General features: G+C 32.0%; 2 protein-coding genes across 8 annotated transcripts; both read right to left on the bottom strand.

Annotated features, from left to right (window-relative positions):
* Positions 1-124: 124 nt before the first annotated feature.
* On the bottom strand, positions 125-7,643 carry LOC145328520 (uncharacterized). The gene is made up of 10 exons (XM_080172233.1): positions 7,569-7,643; positions 5,508-5,594; positions 4,906-4,952; positions 4,321-4,395; positions 3,613-3,663; positions 3,018-3,080; positions 2,449-2,493; positions 1,681-1,728; positions 722-790; positions 125-293 (listed from the first exon to the last, which is right to left on the bottom strand). The coding sequence occupies exons 1-10, from the start codon at positions 7,620-7,622 to the stop codon at positions 125-127; spliced, it is 708 nt and encodes a 235-aa protein (XP_080028359.1). The 5' UTR covers positions 7,623-7,643.
* Positions 7,642-17,834, bottom strand: LOC145328161 (epithelial splicing regulatory protein 2-like). Of its 7 annotated transcripts, none has more exons than XR_013882349.1 (12): positions 17,772-17,834; positions 17,278-17,370; positions 16,631-16,708; positions 16,472-16,499; positions 16,158-16,261; positions 15,311-15,406; positions 14,798-14,846; positions 13,639-13,703; positions 9,311-9,402; positions 9,012-9,086; positions 8,169-8,414; positions 7,642-8,062 (listed from the first exon to the last, which is right to left on the bottom strand). XR_013882349.1 is itself a non-coding variant. In XM_080171744.1 (11 exons), exons 1-11 carry the CDS (start codon positions 17,813-17,815, stop codon positions 8,371-8,373), a joined length of 768 nt encoding a protein of 255 aa, XP_080027870.1. In that variant the 5' UTR covers positions 17,816-17,834; the 3' UTR covers positions 7,642-8,370. The 7 variants fall into 7 exon arrangements, 1 of the variants encoding a protein (XP_080027870.1); XR_013882350.1 differs by having other exon boundaries at positions 7,642-7,995; XR_013882351.1 differs by having other exon boundaries at positions 8,225-8,414.
* Positions 17,835-17,884: the final 50 nt, after the last annotated feature.

The following is a 17,884-nucleotide window of genomic DNA, read 5'->3' as shown; positions in this document are numbered from 1 at the left end:
CAGTTTTAGGCCCTGCAGGGCCGGGTAAGAACAGGGATTAGAAATATATTTCAAAATAAGGATGGGGGGGGGGGGGGGAGGAGTTATCCGTGCTTAAAGCATCAAATTATTTAGTGCCAAAACACTAATATTTTAGACTAGTTGCAAAAATATCTTCAATATTCCCTAACAAATCAATTATATTTAAAATTAAATAATTAAATGCCACATTTTCCTCATAAATAATATGTAATGGTCTGTCCAGAATAGGTTTCTCATGATAGTGACCTATTCTTGTTATTACATCTCCTTCTCTAAAAACATTATTGAATTTTTTACCTATATTAAAATACACAGGGAATTATTTTTTTGTTTTGAATTAAAGTGCAACAAAAAAAGATTTTTTCTATAGGTACAACTGAAATGACGATACCTTTTCATAATTTAATACTTTATTCTTAATATTTTAAGATAATGTAAATAAATATAAATAAACAAAAATAGTTATGAAATGAAAAAAAATGTCCAAATATTTTTGATACTTTCAAAAAAATTGTAAACTTTTTGAATACCTTTGTCTTAGAGGAACTTGGAACCATACAAATGATTTTAATTGATGGAAGAAGTCAAACTAAATGCCTTTTTTTACAATTAATGTTTAGATAGACTTCTAAAAAGTTTGTTGTACATACATAACATTTATATGCATCTTATGTTTAGAAGCTTAACAAAAAAAACTTACTTTAATATTTGATCCTCATTATATCTTTGTAAATTGACTGCAATTAATCCATGCTTCATTTCATACTCTGAACCAAATAAATTATATTATTCAATGAAGTAGCTCAAAAAAATTTTAAACATATGTAAGAGGGGGGAAGTTTTGACACATTTGCGTAAACAGTGAGTATAGGCTTTACCTTTGGACTGAGAGGATAGGTTATAAAAGAAAAAATTATTCTTATATGATGAATTTTCCCAAGTTTTCATATTTTTTGGATAGGCCACCAGGTTCAGGAGCTGCAGGATTCCAGTTGGTCTCTGGACAGGTAAAAATAAAAGTTAATTTTTTTTGAAGAGATAGAGGTCAATTTATCAAACAAAATTTGCATCTTTTTTCTTCAAATATGTAAATAACATTTAAAAATATGCATATTTTGTTATATAAAATAACCTCTAACTCTTTAAAACAAATTTTACTTGTCCAGAGACCACCTGGAGACCTGCAGCTCCTGAACCTGGAGGCCTATTCAAAAAAAAATCTTAAAACTTGGGAAAATTTATCATATATTAATGATTTTATTCCTAATAACCTATCCTCTCAGTAAAAGATAAAGCTTATAATCACTGTTTACGCAAATGTGTCAAAACTCCCCCCCCCCCCCCCCCCCCCAATTTCTTACTCAGAGCGCCAGGAATGAGGGGATTACACTAATACTTAAAGTTATCTCATTCTTTGGCTCAAAAATATACTGAAATTGAATTTTGATTAGCTTGTTAACAAACATTTTAACCAATAATTTTATTCACAGAAGGAATTATTTTCTTTGCTATCATTGGGGAATGTATAGGTATCAATTTGTCGTACATTGTCTTATCCCCAAAGATCCCTGGTCATTGGTAAAATTATAAATAAGCCTCCCTGTTAAAATATTTAGTATATTTTTTTTAATTTCTTAGTTATTAACATAAAATATTCCTATAAGTTCTGGTGACAGTTTAGCAAATCTTTTTTCACAATAATCTCTGTAAGATGTCATTCATTTATTATAATAAAAAATTGCTTTTGAGGATGTATGTCAGTTGTCCTGAACAGTGAACAGGTTTGTACCTAATCATTTTAGTGAGGAATAGGTTGACCCTTCTATGATTTATAGACATAGCCAGTGCAGGCGTAGAATAAGTCCAGACCTACCAAAGGGATAGTTGCATGAAGTGCATTTCAGAAAAATGATTTCAAGCAAAAGTTATAAGTATACCATCAAACATGTATAATTTTTTATTACAATAAATAACAAACAATTAGTCATACCTAACTAAATTAGTTGTCATGATTTTTTATGAAAATAACCATCTATAAATTGCATATTATATATCATTAAAATACGATTTTCAAGTCCTGATATTTTTAAAACTACATGGTAGAAAATTGAAATTCTTTCAAATAGGTATATGCCCTATTAATGTAGTTGAAAAAATTTTGCACTTCACTAAGGTCTAGTTTAAATGCATTTCGTGCAACTACCCCTTTGGTAGTTTTTTTTATCAAATGTCCAATAACCAAACAAAATGTCTTTAAATCATTAAATAGGTAGACAGAAAGTATACCTAATTAAAATATTTTAAAATAAAACATGTAATTTTAAAAATTACAAGTTATTTTAAGGTTTATAATATCTTAATAATCTCCTAATGATCTTGGTTAGAAATTAATAAGATATACTTCTAACTTGGAATGAATGATTCCTGAAAGTAGAATTAACCCCAGGCCACACTGAGCTTGTAACCACCTGTCTGAAAATTAAGTTATGTTAATACTTAATACTTTGAGCTGCTTAAGTAAAAAAAGTTGATGTTGATGGTGGTAGTTCAACAACAATAAAAGAAACCTGTCTCTGGTGTTTGATTTAATTTATTGAATTTAAAATCACATTTCATCAAATAATAATGTTTCCAGAGCTTAAAATAAGTCTGACAAAAGGCTTTGTTTTATATTTCTATAACAAATTTTTAATTAGAGGAGGGTACCCTCCTCAAAAAGTTTTTTTTTAAAACTAAAATTGAAAGTGGGGGTATAGACTACCACCCTTCCCCCCTATTTTAAGTGACCATATAAATATGCCTCTAGGGGTGTAGTATATTTTTATTGTGCAAACTTTCAAAATTTTCTTAGGAATTTTTTAGACTTTTCACTTTGACTCCTACTTATTCCGCAAATCATTTTCTGAATTTTCAAGTAATTTTCTTATACCTACATTTTTTTGATAGAAAATGCTGTAAAACCCCAAACCTGACCTTAAACCCACCTTAAAACCCACCTTGAGGAAGCATAATATGGCTGTACCCATATGAATCCATTCTTCCGTAGATAACTTGGTCCACTTAACAAAAAATAATTTACGGTGGTTTCCCTCAAAGTGCCTTGTCGGGCACAGAAATTCATCTACCCCTTGTAAAAAAATTATTTCAAAATAAGGAAGGGGATGTAGTTTATATACTATTTTGGTTATTGCTCTGGGTCTCAATAGTTAGGTTATTGTAAGTATTAGTTACGGTAGCCCTGCACTTTTGAGCTTCGCAAATGTAGGCCCCCAAGGGTTAGGGCATACCGAAGGGTATAGGAATAGGGAAAAAATCCCTTCCCCCTTATTTTTTATTTATTTTAAAAGGTACCTAAAGAGGGTGGGGGCTGGAGGTCAGCGCTCGATAGACACTTTGATAAATATGACCGGTAAGTAAAGCATGATTATTAGAAAATTAGCTGAATTGTAAAAAAATCTATGTCATTAGAAATCAATATTTAAATAGTAGATGCGCTACTATTTACCAATTTGCAGATAAACTAATTGGATATAAAAAAGTTAAAATAAATAAGAAAGCAATTTTTAAAGAAAAATGGAAAATTAATATTACCAATAAGCATCAATCTGCTGGGGCATATTCTTTCTAAATATCTTTTCTTCTCTAACAAAAAAAAACATTTTTAAACGATGCACTAGAAATATTAGGTATCGTAAATATTATTTGATGTTTTCATCGGCTGATTTTTTTCCCTCAATTTTCCTCAGTTCGAAGATTTTTTTTCTCTTAATGTTTTTGAAAACATTGAATAATGTTTTCATGGAAAAGGGAATGTGATTCTGACAAACAATTCTAAAGGAAAATTTCCCTACAACCCCCTTCCTCTTTTTCTCCCATTCTTACCCACTCCTCTTCAGTTACATTAAAAACAAGTTTTGAACGGCTACTCACCCTTGAGACTTGAGTTTAACATTATTAATGTTTTTTTGTTAGATGTGGAAACAATGCCACATTCTTAAATCTTAATTTTTTGATAGAGCTTAGCTTCCCTCTCTTTGTCTATTTGGAAGTATTATGTGTTAAGCAAATCCCTGTGGTTTTCAGCCCAAAGTTTTAGCTTTAAGACTACCTATACTTTTTTAGCTTTCCTATAAGTCTTTTCATCTTATATGCTCTAATACTTTTTATCTTTTGCTTAAATAAACTTAACTAATCGGTAAACTATTATTCAAGGACGTCAAAGCTTTTAATTTTGGGGTGGCAAAATAAGGGTTTTTCACATCCACCGCGCCCTTTGGACGTCCTTGCTGTCATACTCACTTTGATATTATTCCTTTCAGATGATACTTTTTCAGAGCAGGATGTATCTCAAGTTTGTGTGCAATGTTGGCAAACCTATAATAAATATGAAACGATAGGACAAGCAAATATAATATTAATTCTTGTAGAGTGTCAGAACTGAAAAAGCAGAAAATAAATGTTTCAGTCTAAACAAACTTCTAAGTAAATTTGTTGCAAAACTGCTGAAATACAGGATATTATTTAAGTACATACTTACATTTTTAGGACTTGATTATGGAGATGCTTCGGTTATGAAATTTTACCTTGTTGTTAAAGGAAAAATGTTTGCAATGGACCTACGGACTTTCTAGTATCGATTATAGAGTTGCTACGCTATCTAAATTGTATCTAAGTGTTAAGGGAATCATTAAGCAAAATTTTGAAATCAATAGGATAATTCTAACGAGTCTAAATTAACGAAAAGAGCTAATCGTTCCAGACAAACCTACCCTAAATATAGAAAAACCTCAAATTAAAAATTTTATTTATAAAAATTGGACATTTTAGTAGTTGGTACTGTAAAGCGCGAAGCGCCAGGAATTTTTCTAAATTACAAAACCTAACCTTGACTTTCGTTCACTGAGTGGATTATTTGGAAATATCATGAACCTATAAAGTGCTATCATTGACAACATTAGTTTTTATTCAAAAAATTTAAATATGCCTTTTTCAAATGAAAAAGAGACAGACATTATAATAAATAGACATAAGTGCACATTGTACAAGGTACAAACTCCTCCTTAGTCTAAAAGTTTCAACTGTTAAAATGATCTGAGCAAGTTATTGGGAAAACCAATTCTACAAAAAATTATTGCGAATGACGTGGAGACCTTAAATTAAACAGAAAAGACTATGACTCCATTCAATAACTCTTTCCGCCATAGTTGCATCTAGGTGCAAATGTTTTCTTTTTAATCTATGTGAAGATCAGCTGTTTATCAAAAAATATCCGCTAGGTGGCGCTTTATATTTTTGGCGATTTCTCTTGGAATGTTGGTGGTAACCCCCCCTCATCCCCCCAAATAGCTATAAACCTTCCCAGGACCTATGAGAAGCTACACTGCAAAGGAGAACCATATCAGTTAAGTGGTTAGTGAGATCCTTCGGTACAGACAATCAAACAGACATCCTGTTACTTTATTAGAAGGCTGAATGATAACAATCCTGACGCCGCCATCTCTTCTCTGAGCTGTCTGATAATAGCCCACACCTGGTGCATACACGCACCCATCCGTCACTCGCATTTGATACCTGTAGTTTTTTAATAAATTCTCATTACTTTGATTTTAAGTTGTAAAATATATTTTGTGGTTTGACACAAATTGATTTGGAGCTCTGAATCCCCCTCCCCTCCTGTTAAAAAAATAATTAAATTAAGGAATAGGTCATTTTTCTTATGGCAAACTAACCAGCACCAAATACAGTGTGTTTTTTTTATGAGAACTTTTTTGAACGCAATTTTACCTCACTTATAGTTATCAGAATTTAATGATTAACGGCTTTTTTTCTTTGTTTTTTATAACCATTTATAGAACATCAAAAAAATATTTCAGTTTTTATTTAAAAAGTAAAGTAAAATCAAAAATTGAAAACTTAGGTGTCAACATCTAGAAAAGGTTTTAGCGCATTTTTCTTAAGCTCAAATTATCTACCCTTTGCAAGAAAAAAATTGGATTTTCAGTAGTCCACTTTGGGGGGACAGTTCTCCCTCCCTGGTTGAGATATGGCCTTCAAATTTTGAAATGTTCTAGTACATGTCCCCAAAAATATTTGTATCAATTTTTAAGTATGTATCTCAACTTTGAAGCGTTTTGCAGCCATTCTTGCATAGGGTAGAAGATTTGAGCATGAGAAAAATGCGCTAAAATCATTTTTAGATGTTGACACCTAGGTTTTGAATTTTTGGTTTTACTGTACTTTTTTAATAAAAACTGAAATATTTTTTTTATGTTCTATAAATGGTTATAAAAAACGAAGAAAATAAGCCGTTAATCATTAAATTCTGATAACTATAAGTGGGGTAAAATTGCCTTCAAAAAAGTTCTCATAAAAAAAAACACACGTTATAACCTTACTTGAACTAAAGTAATAATCAAACAAGCGAAAGTCTACCGATCCATTTATAATTTATTTTAAAAATAAGGTGAGGGGGTTTATCAGTACTCAAAGGTATTTTGTGTGAAAGCGACAATATTTTTGCCTCTTTTATGAAATTCCGTTATAATCGTTTGGGGAAAGCAAATCTGTGATTGTCCGTTATTAAATTAAAGGAATCCTGCAAGAAATACCACGCTTTAACTGCTGAAAGACTGCCACAAGTAGACCAAATACCCCAAATTTGAAGCCTTCAGCTTCTATAACAAAAAAGTTCTAGACATTTTATGTACAATGAAAATTTTGAAAGAATTGCAATGCTCATGTTGAAAACTTTGAAATTAAACTACGTGGCCTAGAAACAAAATTATAAGCTTATTTTTGTCATAAATTTAGGTTTCCAGTAACTAATTATATTTTTACAATAAAAATACCCATTTTTATAGTAAAAATCATTAAAAAAATTAAGTTTTACTTGCGTTGTACCGAATGTACTGTAGCCAATCAGAAGGCTGAATCAGCTTAACAACCAATCACAGCTAAGCTTGTATTAGTTTACCCCTTTGTTTCCGCTATGATTTTCGTTTAAAAATGCAATTTAAATCGAATTTTTTTCATAGATTTTGACTATGAAATGTGGTGTTTTTATTGTAAAAATGTAATTAGTTACAGGCAATCTAAGTTTCTGACAAAGATAAGGTTATAATTTTGTGTCTAGGCGACGTAATTTAATATTGTTTTTCTTTTATGAGCATTGGAAATCTTTCAAAAATTCCATTGTACATAAAATGCTATTTTGAAATGCCTAGAACTTTTTTGTTATTGAAGCTGAAGGCTTTAAATTTGGGGTATTGAGTCTACTTGTGGCAGTCTTTCAGCAGTTAAAGCGTGTTATTTCTTGCAGGCGTCCTTTAAGCCCCTAACTAAACTGAGCACCGACGCTCCCTTACGAAAACCGCCGTTTATCGACGACTTTTTTTCCTTCATTAAAATTGAATCATTTTAGTGCTCTAACTATTTTTTGTTGATATCTTTTGTGTTCTATGTTTGGTTACAGTAAATGGTTCAATACTTTTATACTTTTTTAAAGAACTTATGATTGTGAATCTCAATTTCAAGTAATAATTTTCCCTAGAGCCCGCTAGAGCTACAGCCGCAAGTTTTTCCAGTTTTTCTGCAATGGACATTTTAAATTTTTATCTGAAACTATGAAATCAACAAAAGTTAATTTTCAACAATTATTTATTTTCCTTAAAAAACACATTGAAATACTATAAGATGAATGAACATTGAACAATTTCGAAAATAGGAAATAAAGGAAAATAAATTAGTTTTCTCCAAATAATTTCAAATAATACAAGGAAAATAAGTTTGAATTTGAGGGGAAAATAATAATCATGCCATTGCCACATTCTTAAGTTTTTATGGTTTACATTTGATAATATACATATATTTCTAGTAGGGTCATATTATCTGTTATCCTCGATTATGGAAAGGAAAAATTAAGGATTAATTCTTAACATTAAAGTATATGTATTATATTTTGTATCATGAATCATTCTTTAAAAATATATTTGTTAAAAAATAGGTTCAAGAATAGTTATTTCATGCATCGTATTATGAACAGCTTTCCGCGGATATAGGATGTACAATTATAAGATTAAAACCAGTTTTAATCTTATGATTGTACATTTTTATATTCGTAGAAAGCTGGATATAAAACGATGCTAGACATAGTTTTTTCGTATGGATGAGAACCGGTTCTTATCCACCGGATTCGAATGAATACGAGAAAAAGATTTTCAACAATTTATTTTAAATAGTAAAATGGAAATATATTATATATATGAGTATTGAGAACTCTTTACATAATTAAATAAATATGCTTCCGACCCCTGGCAATTTCCATCTAGACGGACCTTTTCTCTGGAAAACCTACTTTGTAGTTGTACCCATAATAACGTCAACATACCTCGATCCTGAAAAGAAAAATGTATATAAAATACATTTATAACCCTAATTATTATAAACAAAATTACCTACCAACTCTAAAAATTTATTGGTTGAAAACTTTGTATTATGTACGAAACAATCAAGACAGGGGTGTTTATTTCACAAAATTTCCATTACAATTTAATGACTGTATCTTAGCCCTGTAATTGGGATTTCTATACCTTACTTCGTAAGGGCTGGATTCTCCTTCAATTTTAAGAGATCATCTAGAGAATCAAAAGCATCATGGGATGCGATACTCTAACACCCAAGGATATTAGGTTAAGTAACATACAACAGACAACCAACCCTTTGATTGGACGACCTTTGTCTGAGAAATCCTAACTGTGTAAGGTAATGAGTTGCGCCTGTTTATGGGCCAAGGTATTTCCCCTACTCTAACTATTTATGTCGCGCACCCGACATATCAGTAGTAGGAACCCCTTTTAACATATTAGGCTAGGCTTTGGTGTCATGTTCGAGATTAGAACCTTTCACCTACGCGGATGCACTACTTGTTGAGCTACGGTCGCGAGGATTACTTTGTCTATAAGTGAACACAATAACAAAGGTAGAAAACTCACCCAAATATTTTTTGTTCATTTTCTCCACAACAGTTTGCGCCTCTTCTTGGGTTGTGAAATAAGCATTCGCCTTTCCTAGAAACGTAATATCCTTATATAAAAGTAACAGGATCTGTGTCAGTTTGTTTGTGCGTTACGAAAGATATTGCTAACCGCGAAAAAAATTACACCCCTTTTTTACTTTTTCTTTTAAATCAAAAACTAAAATCAAAGAGGGGGTTGGGGTCAACTTTCCCACTCCTGCACCGTAGATGCCCAAAAGATATCTAGGGGCGTAGCCGCTGGTGATAATTAAATACCTGATGGTTTTCCTGAATAATTGGTCACAATATCCACTTCAGATGGAATGGCAGCTTCGCTTAACCACACATTAATTTCTTCAACTGTGGCACTAAATGAAACAAGATCAATCATTTCCAAGACTGCACATTGGGGCAAATCAACCAAAAAGGGGAATTAATTATTTAGTACCCTTAAAATTCATCTCGCAAAAATTTCATTTTATACTTTTTTGTAGGTAATTTAACAACAAACAAATTTGCTTTTATGTTTTTTTCTGTCATTTGAAAGGAACATGGAGATAAAGGTCATTTTATGAAGGTAGATAGAGAATTACCAGATTAACCCCTCCCGAAAATAGCCCCCCCCCTTACCCTATCCATCTATCTATCCATCAATCTATCCATCTATCTATCCATATATCTATCCATCTATCTATCCATCTATCTATCCATCTATCTATCCATCTGTCTATCCATCTATATATCGATCCATCTATCTATCCATCAACTATTCATCTCTTTATCCATCAACTATCAATTTATCCATCCATCAATCTATCCCTCTATCTACCCATCCATCTATCTATCTGTCTATCCATTTACTTATCCATCTATCTATCCATATATCTATTCATCTACCTATTATTATGAAGGTAGATAGAAAATTACCAGATTAACCCCTCCCGAAAATAGTCCCCCTTTACCCTATCCATCTATCTTTCCATCTATCTATCCATCTATCTATCCATCAATCTATCCATCTATCTATCCATATATCTATCCATCTGTCTATTCATCTATCTATCCATCTATCTATCCATCTATCTATCCATCTATCTATCCATCTATCTATCCATCTATCTATCCATCTCTCTATCCATCTATATATCGATCCATCTATCTATCCATCAACTATTCATCTCTTTATCCATCAACTATCAATTTATCCATCCATCAAGCTATCCCTCTATCTATCCATCCATCTATCCATCTGTCTATCCATTTACTTATCCATCTATCTATCCATATATCTATTCATCTACCTATCCATCTATCTATCCATCTATCTATCCATCAACTATCTTGAATTTCGTGTTTAAAATGTCTAATTAGGGGTTTTGGTTATCAGAGCAATATGAGAATTTTTTAGTAGCGCAGCTACCCTATCACTAGCTTTTTGAGCCCTTTAAAGTGTAACTAGGTTAATTGTAGTCCGATTTTAGTGTTCAAAGTGTCAAATTTGGGGTCATGGAATTCATTTCAGTAGGAGGGGAGGGGATGGTATAAATGGGGGTGGATTGGGATCCTTATTTTAGCAAGCTACAAGTTTCACTTTATTTTTATGTTTAATAAATCCATTATAAAAGTGGGCATGATTAACATAAATTTTTTTAACTAATATCTATTTTTATAATGATATTATGATTCTTGTTTACTGTTTATATGTATACTAGCGGCTTCGCCCCTAGCCTCTAGGGGATTTGCCCCAAGAGGTAATTGAACAAGGATGACAACATCCATGAAAGAAGCGAAGCTCTGAAATGGAAGGACAAACGAACATTAACACTTGTGAAGTGTCAGAACTGAATATTAATGCATGTCTATACAAAATTGTAATTAAAACTGATTAAATACATGTTACTGTTTAAGTACATACTGACGTTTTTAGGACTAGATTATAGAGATGCTTCGCTTATAACAATAGACGTTATTGAAATAGGAATCAGTATTCAAAAAATCAGATGAATATGATATTTTTAACATTCAAAACCATTATTTGTTGTCAAAAAAGTAAAAATCAGCTTGTTATAAATGGATGTACGGACTTTCTGGTAACGATTATAGAGTTGCTGTGCTTTCTAAGTCGTACCTAACTGTTGTAGAAATAAGCATGAAAAGTTTGAGATCGATAGGACAATTCTAGCCTGTTTTAGTTAAGTAAAAAAGCTAACTGTACCAGACGTACGGACGGACCGACCCTAATTATAGAAATATGAAAAAATTGAGGGGGATTTTTATTTTTGAAAAAGATCTTTAAACAACCACAGGACCAGTAGATATATTCCCTGAAGAGTAGAATTCAATCAGTTTAGTGGTTAGCGAGATCTTAAGGGATGGGCGGACAGACAAACAGACATCAAGCTACTTTGTATTATATATTAACACCTAGGGATCTAAGGAAAAAAACAATAACCGATTAATATGTACATCCCCAATATTGATACATATTTAATAAATACATATTTAATAAATTATATTACAAAATTATTTGTCTGTAGATGACAATTAGTGGTTGAAAAGTTTTGACACTCATCAACAACACTTAATGAACCAACCAATAAAAAATCAATTTAATTTCCTGAAGTTCTTATGCTAACGAATATAAAAACGTTATTATAAAACTTTGAAGTTTGGGGACTAGTGTAATTAACAGTCCCCTCCCTTTCTAAATAAAACTGCTGACTTTAAACATGAATAGTGAATACCCTGTAACTACATAATTTAAAAACAAAGCATTACCAATAGACAGACAGATAGACTACTTGCTAATTCAAATTTAGAATGATTATAAGAACCTCACGTTATTTGCATATTAACTTTACCTTTTCGCAGTGAGGTAGGGGACATTGGGCTGTTTATAACACTAGTCCCCAAAGTTTTACAGTTGTGTGTTCAAACGTTTTAACTACTAACTTTAATCTACAAAAGGGGTAATTTTGTGTATTATCATTGGGGATGTACAACAATTTATTGACCTTTGTCCCCTTTAGATCCCTGATATTTGTAATAATCTATAGAAACGATTATTTAGTTACATTAAAACATCAAACATAAAGAGGTTTAGATTTAGGTTTAGCCCCCCCCCCCTCTCCTCCCCATCATTTTGTGCAATAGAACTTGAAAATATTTATTATTAACTTTAATTCTAAGTCAGAATAAATATTTCCCAATATGTCTATGTTTCTGTGTCTTTTATTTATTTGAATTATATCTTAAGTTTTGACTTTAAAAGCGCATTTAAACGCCTTTTCTTACAAGCTTTTCGTGCACCCACGTTCAGAAAACGGGCTAAAAACCCCTACGGGGGCGCGGGGGGGTAAATGAGACCAGTACAGGCGATTATGATATGTCTTTGGGTAATCAAATATCGTATTTTTAGTCGGTGGCAACCAGTGAAAACATGTTTCCTCATACTGTCTTCTTAAATGTTCATTAAAAAACAAACAAATAAAAACTAAAATCTTGACTTCAACTAGAATTATTTAAGACTAATTTCTTCAATTTGTGTTTTTTTCTTTTATACTGTCAAAATATATGTAATGCATGACTCATCAGAAGTTATTTTGTCTAATTACGTTAATTCTAAGAGATTTTATAATACTTTTAAAATAGTTGGTGAAACACAAAAAGTATGCCTTTTTCTGTAAGAAAATTTTTGCATTTCTTGACTTCCATGCATTAGAATGCTTACTTAAAAAGCGTATTTTTACGATTCCTTTGAAATCTGATGTACATTGGGTATGATAATACTCATAGAATGTTTAAAACTTGATTTGGGGGTGGTGAATTGTTGCCCCTTGTTGCCCCTATGTGGACTGTTATAAAATTATTTGAGAATGTTGTAAGCTGTGAATATAGAAAAGAAAACTGCATTATATGTGTTAATCCAGAGAGAGAGAGGGGACAATGGGCTGTTTATTACATTAGTCCCCAAAGTTTTACAATAATGTTTTCTTATTCGTTGGCTTAACAACATTGGGGACTTTTACTGAATTTTAATTGGTTGGTTAATTAAGTTGAGTGTTCAAACTAAGGGGTAATTTTGTGTCTCACTCTCGCCATTAGTGATGTACAATTTATCGACCATTGTCTTATCCCTTCAGATCCCTGGTTTTAATCTGTAGGCCAGTATTAAATTCGGTTTTAGGCAGCAGTCAATTCTGCAACTCGTCTTCTCATTCTATAATTCTTTAATATTACATTCCACTTATTACTAAAACAGAAATGTAAAAAAAATATAAAAATTTGCAGCAAGGAAAGAGAATTTTTTTTTAAATTTCAAAAATCTTTATTTTATCTATATTATCCCCCCTCTCCCACACATTATTTTAGTTTTTTCACCAAGGAGGGAAGAATAGAAAAAAATGTTTTCATTTCTCTTAATTTTTTCATTTTTTCCCCCAACAACATTTTTATTCCCCCCCCCCCCTTTAGCAGAGTCAAATTTGCAGAAAGTACATTCCTGTAACTAAAATAATAATATCCTAAGACAAAATTATCCTTGTTTTCAATGAAATAGCATTTACATTACCTACCTATGCATTTAACCAAAATATATTTCTTACCTATATGGAAGTCCTTTAAGACAGACTAGATAACCTTCCTTAATTTCTCTTTTAACAAAGTTATTCTAAAAGAAAAGATAGGGATAATAAATGGTTTGTTCTAAAGGGAACTGAAATTAATCCTTATCCTTATACTAAAGTAACAGGATGTTTGTTTGTCTGTGTGTCTGTACCAAAGGATCTCGTAACCGCTGAACCGATCGGGTTCTCCTTAACAGGGTAGATTCTCATGGGTTCTGGGAAGGTTTATAACTATTTTGGGGGAGGGTATAACCACCCTCCCAAGAGAAATGACAAAAAATCAAAAAAAATTACGATATACGGGAGACTTCAACGTAACATAAAGAGAATCGTAACATAAAGAAGTAACGGTCGTAGAGACTTTAACAAACAAAAACATCTAAAGTGCCACTAGAGGCCTCTAGGGGCGTAGCCGCTAGTAAATATAATAAAGTAACAGGATGTGTGTTTGTATGTGTGTCTGTCTGTAACGAAGGATCTCGCTAACCTCTGAACAGAGCAGGCTCTCCTTAACAAAGTAGCTTCCCATAGGTCTCGGGAAGGTTTATAAATTTAACTATTTTGGGGGAGGGTACCACCATCCTCCCAAGAGAAATCACAAAAAAATAAAAAAATTTTTAGATATTTGAGACTTGAACGCAACATAAAGAGGTATCGTAGAGACTTGGACAAAAAAAAACATTTCAAGTGCCACTAGAGGCCTCTAGGAGCGTAGCCGCTAGTAAAGCACAAAAAACGAAAGATTTTTTTACAACTAATTTTCAAAATGTCAATAATTGAAATCGTACCTAGGTATAATCTTCTGAAATATTTTATTCATTAAATCAACAAGGCAAAACTTTTAGTGGTCTTATATTCTTTACGAATTACTTCCCAAGCGCCCATGTAATAAGAATGTAGACGATATTCTTGGGGTTTATGCATTTTTCAGGTTCACTACATATAGTATCTCAACTCGTTAAATGCATTTCATGCAACTATCCCTTTGCTACAAATAAAATCAAATATCTAGGAAGGTATAATTTCCAGAGATCCAAAGGTAAAAATTTAGGTTAACTAACTGCCCAGTTTACAGTTCATTTTAACTCTGAGCTGATAATACAATAAATATTTTCTTTGTAGTAGGTATAAAATTTACCTTTTCTGCTGCAAATTGATCAGATGTCGCCGTAAAAACTTCAATATATCTAAAAAAAATATTCAAGATCATTCAAACAAAAGCCTTGTTGATTTTGAAATATGTAAGACGCCCTCAGAGGACCTTGGGATCCTATCAAATTTTGTGGGGGGACGGGTAGTAATTTTGCTTTAAGAGCGATTTTTCTTGGCAGGGTAATGGTAAACGTCCCCTAAATAGACACAAAAAAGGTGAGGAAAGGAAAGTGAAACCCCCACTCTTTTATTATTTTTTTTAAATTATAAAAATTTATCTCTTTTTTGTTGGGAGGGGGTGGGGTGGTTATTTTTTCTAGGGGCGATTTCTCTTTGAAGGGTGGTGTAAACCCCCCTAAAATAATAATAATAATCCTTCCCACTCCCAGGACCTACAAATAATTTAGCTACATAGTAAACGATCCAGCGGTAAAGGATATCCTTCGGTACACAAAGACAGACATCCTGTTACTTTTATGTAAGAATAGGAATGTCCTACCTAGATCCCAAATACTGTTTGTGAAGCTTTGATGCTTTGTCCATGTCCTCTTCGCTTTCTACTTGAACAAAAGCAATACCAACAGGACGCCCAAATCTATCAAACAAAATATTATTATTGAATTTTTATTGCCTGCTTACTAGCGGTCTGTATTCGAAGAGGTAAAGAAATAGCCTAATCCCATCAAAAGACGTTGAAAGAGGACTATCGACGAACATGAGCACGTGATTTTAAGCACCTTCCAACATTGATCCATAGTATTTGTTTAGTGAATAGAATATACTAGGTTTATGTTAATATTTGGTTTATCGACTAAATAGTTATGCTTCACCATGGTTTTAAATGAAAAAAACTTTAAAATGTAAATCATTTTTAGATACAATATCATTAACTGCTTTGTTGAGTTTAAAGGACAAAAAAAACTAAAAGCATTAAATGCTGTAAATTGCAAAAGTATATTAATTAAATTGTTTAAATTATTATAAGCTACCAACCCTTTTCTAAACATACATTTTTAATCAAAATGATATACTTTTGTGTCAAAGCTTTTAAACAACAGTTTGAACTCATCAAAACATTTGATGAATGTGCACCAAACTATGCTTAACATTTCAAAGTTTTTTTAGTCGATAAACCAAATAATAAAGTTAAAACATAAACCTAGTATATTCACTAAAAAAAATGCCAAGGATCAATGATGGAAGGTGCTTAGAATCACTTGCTCTTGTTCGTGGATAGTCCTCTTTAAACAAAAATTCCGCAAATTTTTTGTTTTGCTTTTTAACGCCATCTCAAACAATTTTTAATCATTTAAGACACACTTCATATCGTACAAATAAAATAATACCTATTATTAATGAAAAGAATTCCATTATCACCACCACGAACTTTAACACCGTCTAGAAATTTTATAACATCCTCTTTGGTGGCAGTATAGGGTAATCCTCTCAACTGTAATAAATAAAAATTCACAATCACTAAGACAATGCAATAATAAAGCATTGTAAAGATTTTTATTTACAGTTTTGATTTTCTGTAGGTAAAAAAATATTTGTAAATGAAAAATTGTTGCTTTCCCACAAAGTGTGTGTTGAGCACTGAAACCCCCCCCCCCCACTATTTTGATAAATTGAAGTTCATAAAATAATACGTTTGATTTACCTTAATACAATGTTGGCTAATCTGGTTCCTGCAATAAAAGATTTACATTAAACGACCTTTGCCCTGGAAGATTTATCTATTTTGGGAAAGCCAATAACACCCCCTCCCCCCTCCTGCTAAAAAATATTAATATTAATTGTTAAAAATCTTTCTTTTTACCTGGATGTACAATATCCTCTGACGCTACCAACCAAAGATCCTCTGATCTCTTTAGATAAAATAGAGCTATTATAACAACTGAAAAATATTAAAAATTAAATTAAGAAATATAGGAAATCCTCCCTGCAAATTAAAATAATTTTAAAGTCTTGTTATTACTATTTTTAAAGTTTGTTATTAAGAAGATAGGCATATAGTATAGGTATTTAGTATTAGGTATATTTTTTCTGGGGGCGTTATATCTCTGGAGGTTGGTGGAACCCTTCCTGGACCTATGACAAGCATCACTGTAAAGGAGAACTATATCGTTTCAAGAGTTACCGAGATCCGTCGGCACACATAGACAGACAGATAGACATCCTGTTACTTTTATATAAGGAAAAATTATTCCAGTGTGGCTTCGAAACCGATTAATATCTGCTGATTTATAACGGGTTCTAAGCCATACTGAAAAATCATGTATTGTATCGTATGCAGTTTTTTTACGTACGAATATAAAAATGCACAATCATAAAACCATTTTTAAGCCCGTGCCTTCGGCATATCAGAGCTTACAAAGCTTTAACTGGTTTTAATCTAATAATTTTTTTGTTTTTATATCCGCGGAAAGCTGTTTATAATACGATGCAATAAATAACTATTCCTACCTGGATATGTAATCAATGGTTTGGCTGTTAGGAAATGTAAAAATCCTACGCTGCGCAGATACACAATGAGCTGTCAACCTCATTTGATTCCTTCATTTTATGAATAAGCACATTACTAAATGTAAGCGGATAAGCCTCTTGAGGCCTCTAGGAATAATTTAATGAATAGTGAGGGGGCAAAAAAAAAGTTTTAGTTTTAAAGAGTAAAAAAATGGGAGTATTTTTATCTAGGTGCAATTTCTCTTTGGAATGTGGGGGTACATTCTCACCAAAATAGTTATAAATCTTGTAAACCTGTTAGAAGCTTTGCCGTAAGAGATCCGTATTAGACCTATCTTTCTTTTGGGAAGGGTTGGAAGGCGGGAAAGGGTTTATAGATGACTTTTTTATCTCCAAAAAATTTCGCAAAATAGTTAACTGCAATCCCTTAAAAGGAAATTAACACTAAAAGCTATGGCGAATCCACAATTAAAAGTATCAAGTCTTATTTCCTTAAGCCGGATAAAGCCACAGCCGTAAGCTTTCCTGTGAGCGACATTTTTTGTTTATCTGAAACTATTTCATTACCTTAATAAACTGTTTGAATAATTAATGCAAGAATTATCTA

This window comes from Acartia tonsa, chromosome 9 (assembly GCF_053477335.1).
Source record: "Acartia tonsa isolate MP-2025a chromosome 9, ASM5347733v1, whole genome shotgun sequence".
NCBI classification, from domain to species: domain Eukaryota; kingdom Metazoa; phylum Arthropoda; class Copepoda; order Calanoida; family Acartiidae; genus Acartia; species Acartia tonsa.
The sequence above is the reverse complement of the archived record's forward strand: the minus strand, read 5'-3'. Positions and strand labels throughout refer to the sequence as shown.

Bases quoted from the DNA above. Each gene is read 5' to 3' on its own strand.
- LOC145328520 (XM_080172233.1), bottom strand. From the start codon at position 7,622: ATGTCCATTGCAGAAAAACTGGAAAAACTTGCGGCTGTAGCTCTAGCG. The intron at 2,494-3,017 runs GTGGGTTTTAAG...CTTAATTTTCAG, and splicing joins CCATATTATGCTTCCTCAAG to ACAGGTGGTTACAAGCTCAG. The intron at 791-1,680 runs AGGAATATTTTA...TTTATTTGGTTC, and splicing joins AAACTGTCACCAGAACTTAT to AGAGTATGAAATGAAGCATG.
- LOC145328161 (XM_080171744.1), bottom strand. From the start codon at position 17,815: ATGTCGCTCACAGGAAAGCTTACGGCTGTGGCTTTATCCGGCTT. The intron at 16,709-17,277 runs GTAGGAATAGTT...AATATTTTTCAG, and splicing joins ACCATTGATTACATATCCAG to TTGTTATAATAGCTCTATTT. The intron at 15,407-16,157 runs GTATTATTTTAT...TTTGTTTGATAG, and splicing joins ATTCTTTTCATTAATAATAG to ATTTGGGCGTCCTGTTGGTA.